Below are 16,143 nucleotides of genomic sequence, written 5' to 3' on the forward strand. Positions count from 1 at the left end.
TTCGAGGGGGGGGTCTTTGATGATTTGTTGCTTACGGGCCCAAAATTCCTAGTTACGCCACTGTTCCAAGGACGTCATTTCAACTTTTTCCAGGGGGGGCAAAGATTGATTAGTATGTGGCTATTTTTTACAAAACTATTTTTTTGGAAGAAGCATCTGATCGACATGCTTAGCCCTTGAGTACCGATACCTCAAAAATCACACGCCCAGCTACATGGGGGTACAAAGTAACCCCCACTCAAAATTGAGAAAAATACACTCAAAACGAAGTTAAAAGCTAATGTAATAATGAAAACAATTCAAATATTTATTATTATCACACTCTATAATGATTCAAATGCATTTTATCGTCATTGAATCATGTATGAATTGCTACGGAGAACCACATACTCGACCGAGTTTTGCGATGCAACTAACCTCACAAAGCTTACTTCGACACGAGTCGCTCGTCATCAAGTGAGCATTCGATAAGTTACACGCAAAATAATAATTTTTTTTATTTTAAAATATATCGTCATCGTCGATAACATGTCGATAGATCGTCATATTTTTATTTTATTATACATCAATTAATCAAGCACACTCGTTGATTGATTAATTGATGTATAATAATTGCTCCAAAGCGACGAGTGTGCTAAAAACATTAAGAAAGGAAAAAAGTACATGAAATACAAGTAAAAATACATAAATAGAAGAAAGAAAAAGAAAAATAAATAAACATGACATAAAAATTCTTAACTGATCAAACTAACTCAACCGTTCTAATTGGTCGGGACTTCCGTAACTTAGGAAGTGGTGCAGAAAATGATGAGAGATGTGACAAATGTCAATGGCACCATCCAGTGAATTTAAGAAACGGAGGCCACGAGGAATGGGAGAATTACTATAAGCCAGAGGAGTGTGAAAAAGGGGACGATGGTGGGTCCATATCACACTCTCCGGAGCATGAAAGCCCAACTCAGCCAGGATAGACGGACAGGAGATAAAACCTCTAAATATGGAAAACAAGAACTTGATAAGTTTTTTTTTATATACGCCCCGGGCAAAGCCGGGTTATAAAGCTAGTATGTATATAAAATCTGGTTAGATAGTTGGATGATAGTGCGTCGCCGGGAATCACTCGCGCTCACATGCCCTCCCGGGAACCCCACTCCTGCCCATTCCCACTTTTCTCGTGGTCCACTATCTGTTTCGATTTGGCTTTTTTTAATGTTGCATGTGTGGGACTGGATGCGAAAGTAAATATATCATATCTTAGCAGCCAACACTTATTTATTTAGGCTAGGTTAGGTTAAGTTAGGGTTGGTTTTTTTTTATTTAAGGTTAGGTTAGGTTAGGGTTCGTTTTATTTATAGGCTATGATAGATTAGGTTAATAAATACTTAAATAATAAATCATATTCAAGCCAACATCACGCGAGTAGATAGTGTTGATTGTGAAGTATACCAACTGACATTTTTTCATCGAAATAATGATTATTTATATTTCATGCTGACGCTTTTAGTATTATTATAATTACTGTTTATATTTTATGCCGATCTATTAGTTATTATACTGATTAAATCGACCACTTTAATAATTACTTGGATATTGCTTATTTATAAATATATACTGACAATTTAGTATAAAATATTGATAATTCGCTAAATATAATACTGATCAAAATGTATAACATACTGATCGTATCTTATACATTTTACAAGCTGTAAATACAAGCCGTAAAGGATAATCGATTCATAGAGTTTCAAATAACATGCACGTTCCTGGCCTGGCCTATTCTAGGGGAAAGGCAAATGCTCCCCTCCGAACCTTCAAAAGATGTCCGTGGCCGCTTCTCAAAGTAAGTGTATAAAATAAACAAACGGATTGTTTAAAAAGGTTTCATCGTAAAAATGACGGTGCCAGCAAAAAAATAGCAGACGTCAAATTATTTTATGCACTGTGTTTCGTAAAAAGTGCTGACCGCGAGAAACGAACCGCTTTAGCGTACAAAGAAGCTTTTAAGTCGGTGAGATTTTCGCTGAATTCGTAGAAATGTCCCGTTTTTGTAGAAATGTACTAGATTCGAATGGTCGAACGCATGAGCGATGAGCGATAATCGATAAAATATTGAACATATCGTCGAATAGGAGTGGTGTCGAGGGTGGGTCCGTGGGTTGTGAGCTGTGGGCTGTGGGTGGTGCGCGTGCGAGTTGTCTATTGTCTATGGCGGCGTATTATTGTCGGCGTCTGCGTGCGATGGGCGGCGCGGCGCGCGCAGCCAACCCCAAGCGCGCGCCCCCTTTCTTTCCGATCCCCGACGCCTAGTCGGCGACCCCCGTCTTGCGCTTCGCCCCGACTGCTCGCCGGTGAGGTCTGCGCCCCCTCCCCTCCCCGCTCCTCTCTTCGCCCGCCGTCCTCCCGGTCCGCGTGCCGATCGAACGAGCTCCCCCCCCGCCCCGCCCCGCCTCGCCCCGACCCGCCCTGCCACATCAAAATGGCGACCGGCGAGGCGGTACGTTATGTGGTTGTGGCTGTGGCTCGGGCTCGCTCGCTCGGCGCCGTGTGGGTTCGCGATTCGCAGAGCGGGGAATCAGAGCCTCCGCTGCTCGATCCTCGATCCTCGATCCTCGATTCCTGATCGTCGAAAGCCGGCGCTCGCAGCGTCGAGTCCGGGCGACAGGGCTGCCAACCACCATCTGAGATTCGCGTTTCGCGTTCCACTCCCATCTGTCAACTTCGACTTATTTCTCACTATCAGTCCTTCCCACGCTTCCTTTGTACTATTTTCTCGTCTCGGATTTCAATCAAACGTACTATTCATAGTTTCATATTCGATATCGTGTAAACTGAGAACGTCGTCGTGATAAAACTCGACATAAACAATCGCATACGCTTACGCATACACTCACATAGACTGGTCGCCAAACGTTTCGCGCTAATCGCTATACAGTTTTCAAGTTCAATTCTAGACGATAAACCTTTTTATTGTTCTGTTTGTTTTTTTCTTTTTTTTTTTATAAATACCGAGTCCGTATAGTAAAACGAATACCATTGTGTTGAAACATTTTATTATTATTTATTTGCATCCATTTTCGTGTTAAATTATTGCACTTTGTATTGAAAATAGGCGCGACGGTTAAGGCTAATCTGTCTTGGTTTTAAAATATTTCAAATTTCACTTTACATAAAAACACTAATATTAAGTATTATCTATTATTATTATTTTATGCAATTCGTTAGTTTCTTTTGTTTCAATAAATAAATTTGATACTTTTATAAATGTTTAATTTCATTTACACCTAAAACCAAATAATTAACACATTACCTACATATGTTTTCCAATTACAAATTTTAGGTACTATTCCATATCCGGAGGCATTTCTTTTAAACACAATATTTTTTTATTTTAAACAAAACCTAACCTATTGTTACAATAATTGATAAAACTTCTTTTCCGTCTTCTGATTTCCATAATACAGCCCTTCTTTAATACTCCAGACCTCTCAACATACCACAGCTTGCGATGCCTCTAAAGTTTTCTCAGTAGCAGTCCTGACCTGATCACTTCTTGGAGATCTTCTCTTGCCTCGCGATATGTCTAATACAGATGGATAATATTTTATCACAAACCTTCAACTCTTGCAGGATGGAGGAATTAATTTTCCAAGCATCCATTTTGAGCACCTATCTCAAAAGTGTCTATTCTCTGCCATTCTCGAGCTCACACCGTCTATATCTCCACTTTACATAAAAATACAGGGGGAACCAAAACAGTTTCAACATTAAGCCAATCTGTCTCACATCCAATTGACCATTCTTCCACACGAGTTAAATACGACAGAATATTTCCAGTATTTCCCCTTCAGAGTTGGCTATGAGATTGATACCATCTGCATATCTGAAATTGGATATGGTTTTACCCCTTCTTCCCAGTCATCAAACGCTCTTCTCACGACGTACTGCCCATAAATACTGAATAAAATACATCCTTGATGCACACCCTTGTGGACTTTTAAAGTTAACAGCCTCTTTACTCTTTCTGATGCAGAATTGTCCCGATATAGGTTTTTTACCAGATTTTCAAGGTGTGCCAGAACACCGATTTCTATAAGAACCCTCCACATACATGCACTCCCATTTCGCACAGTCAAAAGCCTTCTTGTAGTAGACAAAACAAAGCATCACTAGTGTTCTGAACTGAATTAATCGTAGAAGACTTGCTGAATCAATTTCTATGTTGGATGTTGACTTTCTTTCGACAAGACTATTAGAGCTTCAATTCATGTTTTCTTACACACAACATCCTTGCTGCCAAGATTCCTATATATTTTTAAGAATATCACGCAATCTTTGGTAGATAATAGAGTGAATAGGTATTTTTTTTTAAATATATATTTTGTTTTTAAAATGCCTCCAGATAATGGGAAAGTACCACATTTTATTATTTTGATTGTAAAATTTCTTTTGTCTGCTGAACTTGTTTACCTCAGTTTAGTTCATAGGAGATAACTACCTTTGTATTACTGGGCTGAAATTTCACACGATAACATTTCTATCAAATTCATATATGTAACTATTTAAGTGACGTATTTATTCTAATCGTGCAACATATAAAAATAAGCTTGCCGTAATACAATCATAATGTATTTCTAATGTTAGTATCATTAGCTTATATACATACACATATAATGAGCGATTAATTGCAAAGTTTATTTATGGAAAAAAATAACCGTGTTATTTTTATATCATATGATATAATTGTATTTATTTTATTCTTGTATGTTTTTCAGGTGGCTATTGAGATTGTTTTAAAATGTCAAACACGATAGTAACCAACTATTCAAATGTGAGTGGAAAATCTACAAACGCTGACAAATCACTCGTTATCATAGTTAACAAAGATGGATCTGTGTCACTTGAAAAAGATGCTATACAATCGTTACTTGGTGAGATAAAATTCCTATGCGTGCATTAAGAGTTGATATATTATTATTACTTATCGTATAACATGGTTTATTTTTTTTTTTTTTCGTAAAGAGAGTCAATATGAAAATGCTACAGTTAGTATCGTACGTATGAATGATGATGGAAAACCGGATGACGCTAGTGACCACAGTTCTGATGAGTCAGTGCCACACATAAATCTAACGGTTGATGCATTTTTCGACTCTGTCACCAACGAGAAAGGTTGTTACTAATTTCAAGTGAATATTCGATTTTAAAATTTAGATTTTATTTATATAGTTTTTTTTCGTTTTTTAGATTCCCAAAGTGAATATGTTTCAGATCTCTTTGGTTCTGAGATTTCATTAATTGGCTTTCAAAATGACCACTGCTATACACCACTTACCTCTCCAAGTCAAAGCAGGCGAAATTCAGAATGTGACTCAAATCTCTTCAAAGAAGAAACTGGATCTTATTCCCCAAGTTTACACAAACAATATATACCTAATTCTAAAAAAATAACTGTGTTGGAAAATAAAATCATTGCCAAAGGAAAAAATGTCCAATATTATAATTCAAGCGGTGGACGAGAAGTCTTAAAAGGTTCAGATATTGTAAAACGTCCAGGGTCACAGAGTACACAATTAATTAAAAGGGTAGACATTGATAAAGTTCAGTTGAAGTCTCTCGATCACGAAAATGTTGTGTTGTATAAGTTACACGACAACTTTAGTGATAATGAGGTTTTAAACGATGCTGAACAAAATTTGGATTCAGATTATTTAAATATAGATGGCACAAACAAAGATGGTAATTTGCGGGCGAAATCATTACTTAAAAAAGATGTTAAGAAAATATTGAGTAGAAAAATAGAACTTAAAAATAATGGATTGCTTAGCACTGTTCCTCAAATGGTCGAACATGATCAAAATTTGACCAACAGAAATAGAAAAACTTCAAAATCATACAATGTTCAAAAAATCGTGGATGAAAAAATGAAAAATTCCCTCCTAAAAATGGACATTTCTAAAGGAAGTGATAATGTAAGGCAACCTTTATTGTTAAATACGAAATTGAGTGACAGCGATTCCTCCAGAGATCTTGGGAAATCTGACCCCAAACTTGATGCGCAAAGAAATCAAAAGTCTGTTTTGAAAAAAGATAAAAAACCATCTTCTCACAATACTGCTCTATTGAATGATATGACTTCATTGTTTCAATCTCCCGATGTAATTCGCAGAGTTTCAACCGATTCTAAACCACCTAAAACACCCGATAAAATCATAAACAGTTTGTTAAAAAAATCAGATCAGCCTACGTTATATTTGAATGTCACAGATAAAATCGGTGTCGATACTATGCACATTTCTAAAATTACTTCACCAAAACCTGACCAAAGAAGTTATACAAATACTAATACTACCAAGGTTGTCACCAAGAGTATGAGCGACATATCAACCAGACGACATAAAAATCAGAAAGAAGGCTTGGATGTTATGTCTCCGTTTGACGAAGTTAGCTTAGCTCAACTCTTGCAGGAGACTAATTCTGGAATGCTTTCACCAGATCCGATGGTCCTCGGACCAGTGACCGTACAAACGCCACTCTTAGACAAACATGATCCAAACGCTTTAAGTGTTACCAATTCCGTTCTCATGAGTCCTAATTCTCTGAGCTCGGGCGGTTTGAATGCACCTCTATCGCCTAGTTTAGACCTCTTGGGTGGCTTACATCCCGAAGAGGAAGGTCTCTCGGAAGATTTACTCAGACATGTCGCTCAATTGGTAGAAAGCTCGGAAAATTTGCAGGAAGTAATAGATAAGCAGGTCCTTGGAAAGGTAAACAACATTGCTCCAAAACAAATTCAACCACTATTGGCCAAAATCGAACACAATATCCCTCAGCAAATCATGCCAGAAATTGAAAAAGCTCCAGTCAATGTTAATATTGTTAAAAAAGAACCCATTCAAATAGTTCGAAGTAATGGAAGAGTCATCATTTTACCGCCTATTGAAGCACCCGCAACCCGATCGTCGAAACGTAAGAGTATGATGAACACGTCTGGGGAGATAAATCCTGGCGTTTCGAGTCCAGATGTGTCCAAGTTGATACCGCAACCGCCAACACCGGTAAAACAACCAGTGCAAACGTACAGCAGATCACACAGGGCTTCTGAGTCCAAGTCTGTATCTCAAGTGCAAAACGATAAAAAGGATGATGATGCCGAATCTGATGAAAGCTGGAATTCGGAAGATGATCCTGATAGGTTTGTTTGATGCCAATATTTTGATTGAGTTTGAAATGCTGTATTTTTGTTTTTGAACGTGTTTGATTGGTTGTATCAGATTGTGGTGTATATGCAAGCAACCGCACAACAACAGGTTCATGATTTGCTGCGATTCGTGCGAGGATTGGTTCCACGGTAAGTGCGTTAACGTCACTAAAGCGATGGGTCAGGAAATGGAAGACAGGGGTATCGAATGGCGCTGTCCGAATTGTGTAAAAAAGAAGGGCCATGCCAATCCTTCGTTCAAGGTTTGTATACATTTTGTGATGATATTTGTTATCTGTTTAAATATTTTAATAAAACCTTTTGAAGTAAATCCCATGGCCGTTTCATTTCATGTTGGCAAATACTGTTTGTAATATCTATTCGACTTAGCTTATCTTAAATAAAGTCTAAATGTGAAATTGTTTCATTTTGTCGTAGCACTATAAGTTATCTCACATGCAATATAAATTAAGTAACATTAGTTTTAAATAAAGAAAACTAAATAAAAATATAAACTGATTGATTTCCGTAGTCTTTATTGCTGCGTAAAAGTACCGAGGGGAAAGCTGACGAGCGGCCGTCACGTCTCTCCACCGATGGAGCTGGGAGCCAATTCGACTCGAGTACTTCTTGCATTGTTTGCAAAAAACCTGCACGTACTAGCAGCATATTTTGCAGTGATGCGTGCATCTTAAAGCACGCTCAAGATTCGATTAACATTGCATCACCGCCTGCACCCACCAATGCTAAAAATGTTCGCGACGCTGCATCAAATAAACCAAGACCTGAAACTAGGGTAAGTGAATCAATGTTTTAAGATCACATCCATACATGAAGTGTTTATATTCTCAATTCGAAATTTGTGCCTTTTACAGGTTATTGTATACGAAAGGAAAACTGGGAAAATATTAGCTGGCACTAGTGCTCCTACGACGAGCAATTTAAAGACTTGGTTACAAGAACATCCTACGTATGAAGTGGTCCAACCTGGGACCAGTGTTAGCAAACCTACTATGAACATGTCTAAATCTAAACCGAAACAGAATTCACCCAAAGTACAATCGGTTTTGACACTTGGCCCCGACAACGTTAAGATGTCATTTTCTTCTCCCGGTTCAAAGACTGTCAGTTTAAATAAATCGTCACCAAAGTCGGTTACACAGTATCCTGCAACTGCCATCAAATCGCCGACGTTGTTGAATAGACCTCAGACTCCTAAAATACCTCTCAAGTCTCCACCTACTCCGAAAACTCCAGCTCCAGTGCAAAAGGTAGCGTCTTGAATTTTATTTTAGAATGTTCGCTATGTGACGTTGCGTTTTTTTCAATAACTTTTGCCTTCTAGCAAAATCCATTGAGATCACCGACTGCTACTATCTTTCAGAAAAGAGACGATTCTCTCACTCCCCAACGATTTGGAAATAATACTGAACCGATACGGGACAACGTCAAGAAGACTTTGCGAGATGAAATCAGTAAACGAATGTTGGAGTCCAAGGATGTAAAATTCACACACGAGGAAATCCACAAATTCTCTGTCGATACCGAGTATGAGTTACACGATTTGTTCAAAGATGTCGGTGCAAAATACAAGGCCAAATACAGGTCCCTCATGTTCAATTTGAAGGATAGGAAAAATTTAACCTTGTGGCAAAAGATTTGCGATCGCTCCATTACTCCTAAACAATTGGTAATAGAATTATTCCAAGTGTGACATTTACGCTCGAGTCTACCTACAATAGGTAGTAATTTGTGTGTTTGTGATGTTCAGGTACGGCTGTCACCCGAAGAGCTGGCTAGTCAAGAACTGGCACAATGGAGAGATAAAGAGGTGAAACATCAATTGGAACTCATCAAGAAGTCTGAGCTTGACCTTTTATCTTGCAATAAGACCTACGTTCTCAAAACGCACAAAGGCGAAGAGGTATGTTGTGATATTATCGATCAAGTTCATGAATATTTTAAATAATAACACATTACATTATATACTGACATGGATTTAAAATTACTATTTAATTTTTGACGACTAGTTACAAACATTTTTATTTTATTTTGATAGGTGATGGAAAGTCGAACCACAGGAACGGCTGAATTGGATCCTAATGTCCCCATGGAAGATCTCGTATCAGTTCTTAATAAATCGGTTGATGTTGGCGGTGAGTCGACTGAAGGTGGTAGTAGACAAACATCGCCTGTTACCACGCTTCGAGATGATCGTCATTCCTCACATCATAAACATTACAGGTAATCTTTGTCATATATAAAATTTGGTGACACATATCTATGAATGATCATTTGTTAATGACGTGTGAGTTGTATAATTTAGTGCAATTAAATACTATTGTAAATAAATTTGACAGCAGATTAGATTTGATATTTACCAACAGAAATGATTGTTAAAATGTAGTTGTTTGATGACATTCAATTCGTGGCCATAGACAATTGATACCAGGCCTTAAACTTTGTTTTAAAATTATGCTGTAGCGTTATATCTGTTGGTAGCTCTGTGCCGTCTGAACAACTTCATGAGCTTGGATGGATATTTGGTAATATCAATTTTGACAGGTTGAACTCGTTGTTGTCTCAGGATTAGAGTCGAGTTTTTGATAACACAAATGTTGATGATGCAGTTGGTGCATTTTATCATTCATTATATAGTGTGTTTAATCGTTTGTTTCTGAATAAACCTTCTGACAACCCAAGATCTTTTCCCAAATGGTTTGATTCAGATGTCATATATGTATATATTTTCTAAGCCCGCTTTAAAGGTCACGGAATTTGACCCTTAAAGCCCTCAACATGAGGCCACCCTCCCCCCCCCCCCCCGATGAATACAGTCCAAGAGACCCTTTCGTCGGAGAACGAGATGGTTCATGAATATCGCACAAGAACAACCGCACATCACTGTTCTAATAAAAAAACCACACTGTACATAACCAAGTACAAAATTAACAACAACGCATGAACACATAAAGCGCGCATGCGGTAGGAAACAAAACCTGAGATGTGCCGTGCGAATGCACGCACACCTCAAGTAAACATAAATGTGCGCATGATTATGCGTGCATAAGCACGCACGCACACACACACACACACACACACACACACACACACACACACACACACACATATACACACACACACATATATACACACACACAAACACACACACATATATACACACATGTCATATATATATAATACATGATCAATTGGAAACTTTCTTTTCATAAGATATGGAAAGGTATCGGAACCTCATTAGTTTCGGTATATTTTGCGATTCGCCCACCAAAATCAACTCGATATATTAACAATTGTTAAAAAATATTTCTGCTAATCCAAAGACCTTCTGGATATATACATATAATATTTCATCTCGTAAAGTTTGTCCTAATAAATTTTCTACCATCCGTAGTAATATTATTTTTGAGGGTGAGTGTGAAATTGTTCATGGATTTGCAGGGTATTTTGGGTATGTCTTCCACCCATCGTCTTCGTATGTTCAGGATGCTGACGCTATTGGTATTTCATGCCCTACGCTGGGTGTCAAGAGAATTTTTTGACACATTTAAATGTGGGCTTGATCGTTTGAAGTGTAAGATTTCAAGTGGTCGTGATCTTCTCCCTGACTTTGTGTTGAAGGGATGCGAGAGGAGCCCCATGAAGCCGCTCAAGTTCCTTTTCAACCGTTCTTTGAAAACTTGTTCCTTCCCTGAATTTTGGAAATATGAAAAAGTGACACCAATTTTTAAAAAAGGTGATAAATATCTGGTTGGAAATTACAGACCAATCTTTGTTCTTTCTGAAGTAATTGGCAAATCTCTTGATTCTTCACTGCAGGTAGACGTTGTTTACACTGACTTTGAAAATACCTTCGATAAGGTTGACCATGGCATTCTTATTCGAATTTTTTTTTAATTTTGGGTTATCTGATAATGTAGTGCGTTTGTTTTACCGATTATTTGACGAACAGAAAGCAGTATGTTTCTTGCGGTATTTATCGATCGGATGAATATCATGGTTCATCTGGTGTACTGCAAGAGTCCAACCTAGGTCCATTATTGTTTCTTTTGTATGTTAATGATACTGGTTTATCAATTAATCACTCTAGATTTCTCCTTTTTACTGATGACTTGAAGATTTTTAAAACAATCATTCTGTCATTCTGACTGAGGGCTTGCAGAATGACTTAGAATTGCTTTGTCTCCAAATAATAATCTACCATTCAGCTTGACAAAGTGCCATATTATTTCCTATTCAAGGTCGCTGTCCCCTATTGTATTATAACCTTCGGAACTATCAGTTATATACCGATACCTTTATATGAGGAAATACAAATATTACCCCTATTTATTTCCCACTGCCTTTTTACAAGGTGTCCTAGGCTTTGACTCACTATCTTCGTAAATAATTATTGCCATTTCCAAATACTTCTTTGGAGTATTGACAACCCTTCGATTTTGTCTGAATTTAAATTTTGGGCGCCTGAATGTGGTAGAGCTTTGCGTCATCGTCGACTTTTTCAACCTATTGTTTTGAAAAGGTCTGCTTTCGGTAACTCGTCTCTTGTAAAGGCTGTCCGGTTCCTTAGTATGATTGATGAGCATTTAGACCTTTTTGATTAGAATGTTAATGAACTGGTTAATATCATGAGATTCAACACGTCTATTTGAATGAGATGAATGATTTCTAATCTACTGTTCTTGTTTCTTTGTTTTTGTTGTTTTTTGTTGTGAGACTGGTGTGACGCATTGGGGCAACCTGTCAGGTTATTGTTATTATTATGATTTATTCATTTTTATGTATTATAATAATAAAATAAAATCTACATTTTATTATTCTCATTGGCATTTTATTTTAATTATTTTAGGCATAAAAGTAAATCAAGCAAAAGTTCAAAATCAAATAGCAAAAACGATAATTCTACTACCAAACGTGAACGTTCATCCAGCAAACATAGATCTTCAAAAGACAGCCGATCTGATAATAGAAGCCACCACCGTAGAAGTTCTAGAGACCGAGATAGGAAAAGCAGCAGTTCTAGAAGACACAGTGATTCATCTAGAATTTCATCTCATTCCAAATCTACTTCCAAAACTGACGATGAAAAGAAACAGTCAGTTGATCTTCAGTGAGAGACCTTTTTAAGTTCTTTATTATGATTTCATATTTACGTTTTCAATGTTTATAAAATCAAAATTTTAATTGTTTTAGAATTCCAAAAGATTTAGATTGTAAAAAAGATGAATTTAAAATGGATCTTATAGGACTTGAAAATATAAGAAGTCCCGTTTTGTATGATTGCAAACCAGACGATTTAAATGAAATTGGAAATGATTTGATGTCGCCTAATAGTAATTCCCCTAAATCTCCCGTCACTCCGGATTTAAGTACGAATCAAAAATTCATCGGTTTGTTGTCAACTTTATATGTAACGTACAAAAGATATTATTCAATTATTTTCATGTATTTCTTATTCCCATTTACAAATAGGATGTACCGAAAGTGACCAAGAACCTAGTAGCACTATGGATTCTATGGTCTGGAATGGTACTATTAACATGGTTGATGTGGCAAGGTTTAGTGTATCGGCTCAAGAGGTAGTATTTTATTTAATATTACATTATTTTATCAATGGTAATATCAGTATTTCATAACATACGTTTATTTGTGCTTAGGTCTCTGGTCAAAGTGAAGACATAATTCAAGAATTAGAATCTGAATTCGATGTTGTCGGACGTATTAGTCCTGATACTGTTTGGGATTATATAAGTAAAATGAAAAAGCAAGGCTATAATGATATTTTAATATTGCGTTTTTCATCCACTTCCGATGAAGAGAAAATTCAGTATATGGCGTTATACAATTATTTAAGTAGCCGCAGTAGGTAAGTTTATCACCATAATATTGTAGTTTTTTTTTTTTTTTTTGAAAGGTTACTGAAAGTTTTGTATAACAATTTCAAATTTGAATATAGGCTTGGAGTTATCCGTGTAAGAAATGGAGGAATTAAAGATTTTTACATTCTTCCTTTGGCTTCACACTTACCCTTACCACCAGTTCTATTGCCTGTACAAGGACCTGGTTTTGAAGAAATGAGACCACATCTTTTGTTAGGAATAATTGTTAAACAAAGACGAAAACGTGCATCTCATTTGACCTCTTTATCAGCAGTACCGTCAAAAGTATATCATTATTATGTCATGTTACAATGTTTTGTGTGCATAATGTAGTATTCACTGCTATTTTTATAAATTTTTAGATTGCAAAACATGGCCACTCAAGTGATCGGTCATATACTCCTCCAACTGAAAACTCCTACACACCACCTAGCAGTCCTAAACGAAAAATACCATCGTTATCAACATCAGCTGTTATTTCAGGAATGCCACTTCCTTCATTTTTACCAAATCTGTCGCCTACAGTGAGAGATAAAATAGCCGCTACATTGGGTACATATAATACATAGTTGAATGATCTTTTAAGGCGAAAATAATTTTCAATTTTATATCTGTTTATTTTATCCTAGCATCTGCCGATGATGATGAACCTTACAGTCCTGGTGGTAGTGATAGTGGTTCATTAGAACGATCCCGATCTCCTACTTTAAAACAACCATTAGCTGAAGATCATCTGCTAACGCCTGATGATTTGCAGCGTAAAATGGACGAACTTACTAGAAAAATTGAGGAAGAAAAGAAACAGATTGAAAATATGGGTGTAAATATTTCAGGAGATTCTTTGGTATTTTAATATTTGTTGTTGATATATTTTTTATTTTTATTTTTTATATTAAGAATGCACTTTCAAACGTTTTCAAATTTCAGGATGAACCATATTCACCATCACGTCCGATGTCACCGTCAGCATCTGGAAATCCTCTTCCGGAGCTGTCATCGATCTCACTACCGTCAAATTTACAAGAAATTTTAGCTAGCATACAAAAAAAGATTCAAGGACCAACTAATGATCTAACTGACTCTCAAAGTTCCACAGAGGCATACGTACCCCAACCAATACTTTCCAGTTCTATTGCTTCTGTGAATTCTCCTTATTATAAAGAAGGTTTTTCTGGTGATGTTGATATGAGGATGATCAATACGCCAGTTTTTCCCACTTTTGCTAAAAATAAAATGGATGTCACCAACAAAGGTACTAGTAAGTTGTCAACATTGAGTGAGGCAGAGTTACTTAGTATGGTACCAGATGATGAAATACTATTGCCTTCAAATAAATCTTCAGTTTATCCTCCACTTCCATCTGTTCCACCCCCACCAATGACAGATACTAGTGTCCCTCCACCTCCTTTTAAGAGGCAAAAACTTGACTATGGACAACCTCCACCACCTGGATATGAAGGATGATATGCTTGTTTTTAGTCTTACACGTAATATATTGATGTATAACATTTAGTTGTGCACATAACTATGTATGTATGAATGTATTTCCACTATTGTGGTATCATATTCCACCATATCTAAGTTGTGTAAATATAAATATGTAATTGAAAAATCGATTGCTTCTGACGAAAAAAACAAATTGGTAGTTTTTTATTATGAAAACTTGGGAGAACAGTAATAAGTATAAATTTTAACAAGCTAACCTTGTTTAGACATAAAATACCAGTATATCATGAGCTTTTTATTTAAATTCCCTGTAAAATACAAATGAAGCATGTGCTAGTAAAATTAGTTATTTCATTTATGAATTGTCTGATGTGTATAACCTATGTAATAATTAAATAACAGTAGTTTTCGAAATAGCTACTTCTTTCTGCACACTTCAAATTATATTTGATAACATTCCCTTTTTTATTATTTTATGGTAATAATTCCATATAAATAAAAAATAAGTGTATCTCAATGTTTATTCTGAATGGTTACAAAAACAATAAGTTATTATTATTTAACTTCAATAATTTTTGTACAGTTTTTATTGTTTTAAGATTTATTTAGATTAGTTATTGAAAGGGGATTTTGTAAGTTAGATTTGAAGTAATTAAACTACTTCTTAGCATTTATAATAATGTACTGTTATATGTATGTATATGAATTATATAACGATTTTTTAACATATATATTATTTGCCTTGTAAATAAGCTTATACGTATACCCATATGTATTATTATTTTTTATGTAAAATATGTATTATCCCCTCCTCTCCCCCCAATCTAAATCAAATATTTGGAATTAGAATGTCTATAGAGATAATTTGAACTTAAATGGTATGAATCAATGTTTCAATATACCACCCCAAAATATGTACAAAATATATATTAGTTCTATGTTAATGTGTACTTTTATTTAGTCGTGATTTTCCTTACAATTGTCGCACACACCTCATTAACCTTTATTTTATACACTGGATTCCGATTCTTTTTATACTAACTTAATATTGAATGTTCGTTTTCATTTGAAAATATATACTCGGCAGGAAAAGCGATTGGTTTACTCTGCATTTGCACGCCAATGATTCCATTCATTTTTATTTCTATTACTATTATTATTGAGTTTTCGTTGCGCTTCTGAATACAAACAGATTTCGTGAGAGTAAGCTATGTAGATCAGTGTTTCTCAACCCGAGACCACAGGAAACTGGGGGGAGGGGCTAGTCGTAATGATATATTAAAACGATGTAAAAATGGCCACTAACGACATTGAAGTTCAAAATAGTGGTATTTTGTGTTTATCGAGCATCTGAAACAACTTGATGATATGGTAGGTATGAATGTACCAAATTGAGTGATGCATCAATTTAGTGTTCCCCAAGTTGCCGTTGCCATTGTGGATAAAAAAGGGATGGGGGAGGGGGAGCACAGCCCATAAAAATGAGAGGCTGTGGTTTATTGAACGTGAAATTATGGATAGCACCCTCAGTTTTAAAAGGATGTGAGGTGATATGTAAGGTTCAAGTAGAAATAAAGGCAATACATTGAATTTCTTTTT

At 36.1% G+C, this 16,143-nt stretch overlaps 1 protein-coding gene across 4 annotated transcripts; it reads left to right on the forward strand.

Moving 5' to 3' along the window:
• Nucleotides 1–2,165: 2,165 nt before the first annotated feature.
• pps (protein partner of snf) lies at nucleotides 2,166–16,138 on the forward strand. Of its 4 annotated transcripts, none has more exons than XM_077436159.1 (18): nucleotides 2,166–2,348; nucleotides 4,773–4,928; nucleotides 5,020–5,169; nucleotides 5,245–7,192; nucleotides 7,272–7,461; nucleotides 7,731–7,994; nucleotides 8,074–8,469; nucleotides 8,544–8,888; nucleotides 8,970–9,122; nucleotides 9,258–9,442; nucleotides 12,069–12,329; nucleotides 12,413–12,609; nucleotides 12,692–12,798; nucleotides 12,877–13,085; nucleotides 13,176–13,383; nucleotides 13,461–13,650; nucleotides 13,728–13,942; nucleotides 14,026–16,138. In XM_077436159.1, exons 2-18 carry the CDS (start codon nucleotides 4,796–4,798, stop codon nucleotides 14,560–14,562), a joined length of 5,688 nt encoding a protein of 1,895 aa, XP_077292285.1. In that variant the 5' UTR covers nucleotides 2,166–2,348; nucleotides 4,773–4,795; the 3' UTR covers nucleotides 14,563–16,138. The 4 variants fall into 4 exon arrangements, with proteins under 4 accessions (XP_077292285.1, XP_077292288.1, XP_077292286.1 ...); XM_077436162.1 differs by having other exon boundaries at nucleotides 8,583–8,888; XM_077436160.1 differs by having other exon boundaries at nucleotides 2,190–2,353.
• Nucleotides 16,139–16,143: the final 5 nt, after the last annotated feature.

This window comes from Arctopsyche grandis, chromosome 8, assembly GCF_051622035.1.
Source record: "Arctopsyche grandis isolate Sample6627 chromosome 8, ASM5162203v2, whole genome shotgun sequence".
In the NCBI taxonomy this organism is placed as follows: Eukaryota; Metazoa; Arthropoda; class Insecta; order Trichoptera; family Hydropsychidae; genus Arctopsyche; species Arctopsyche grandis.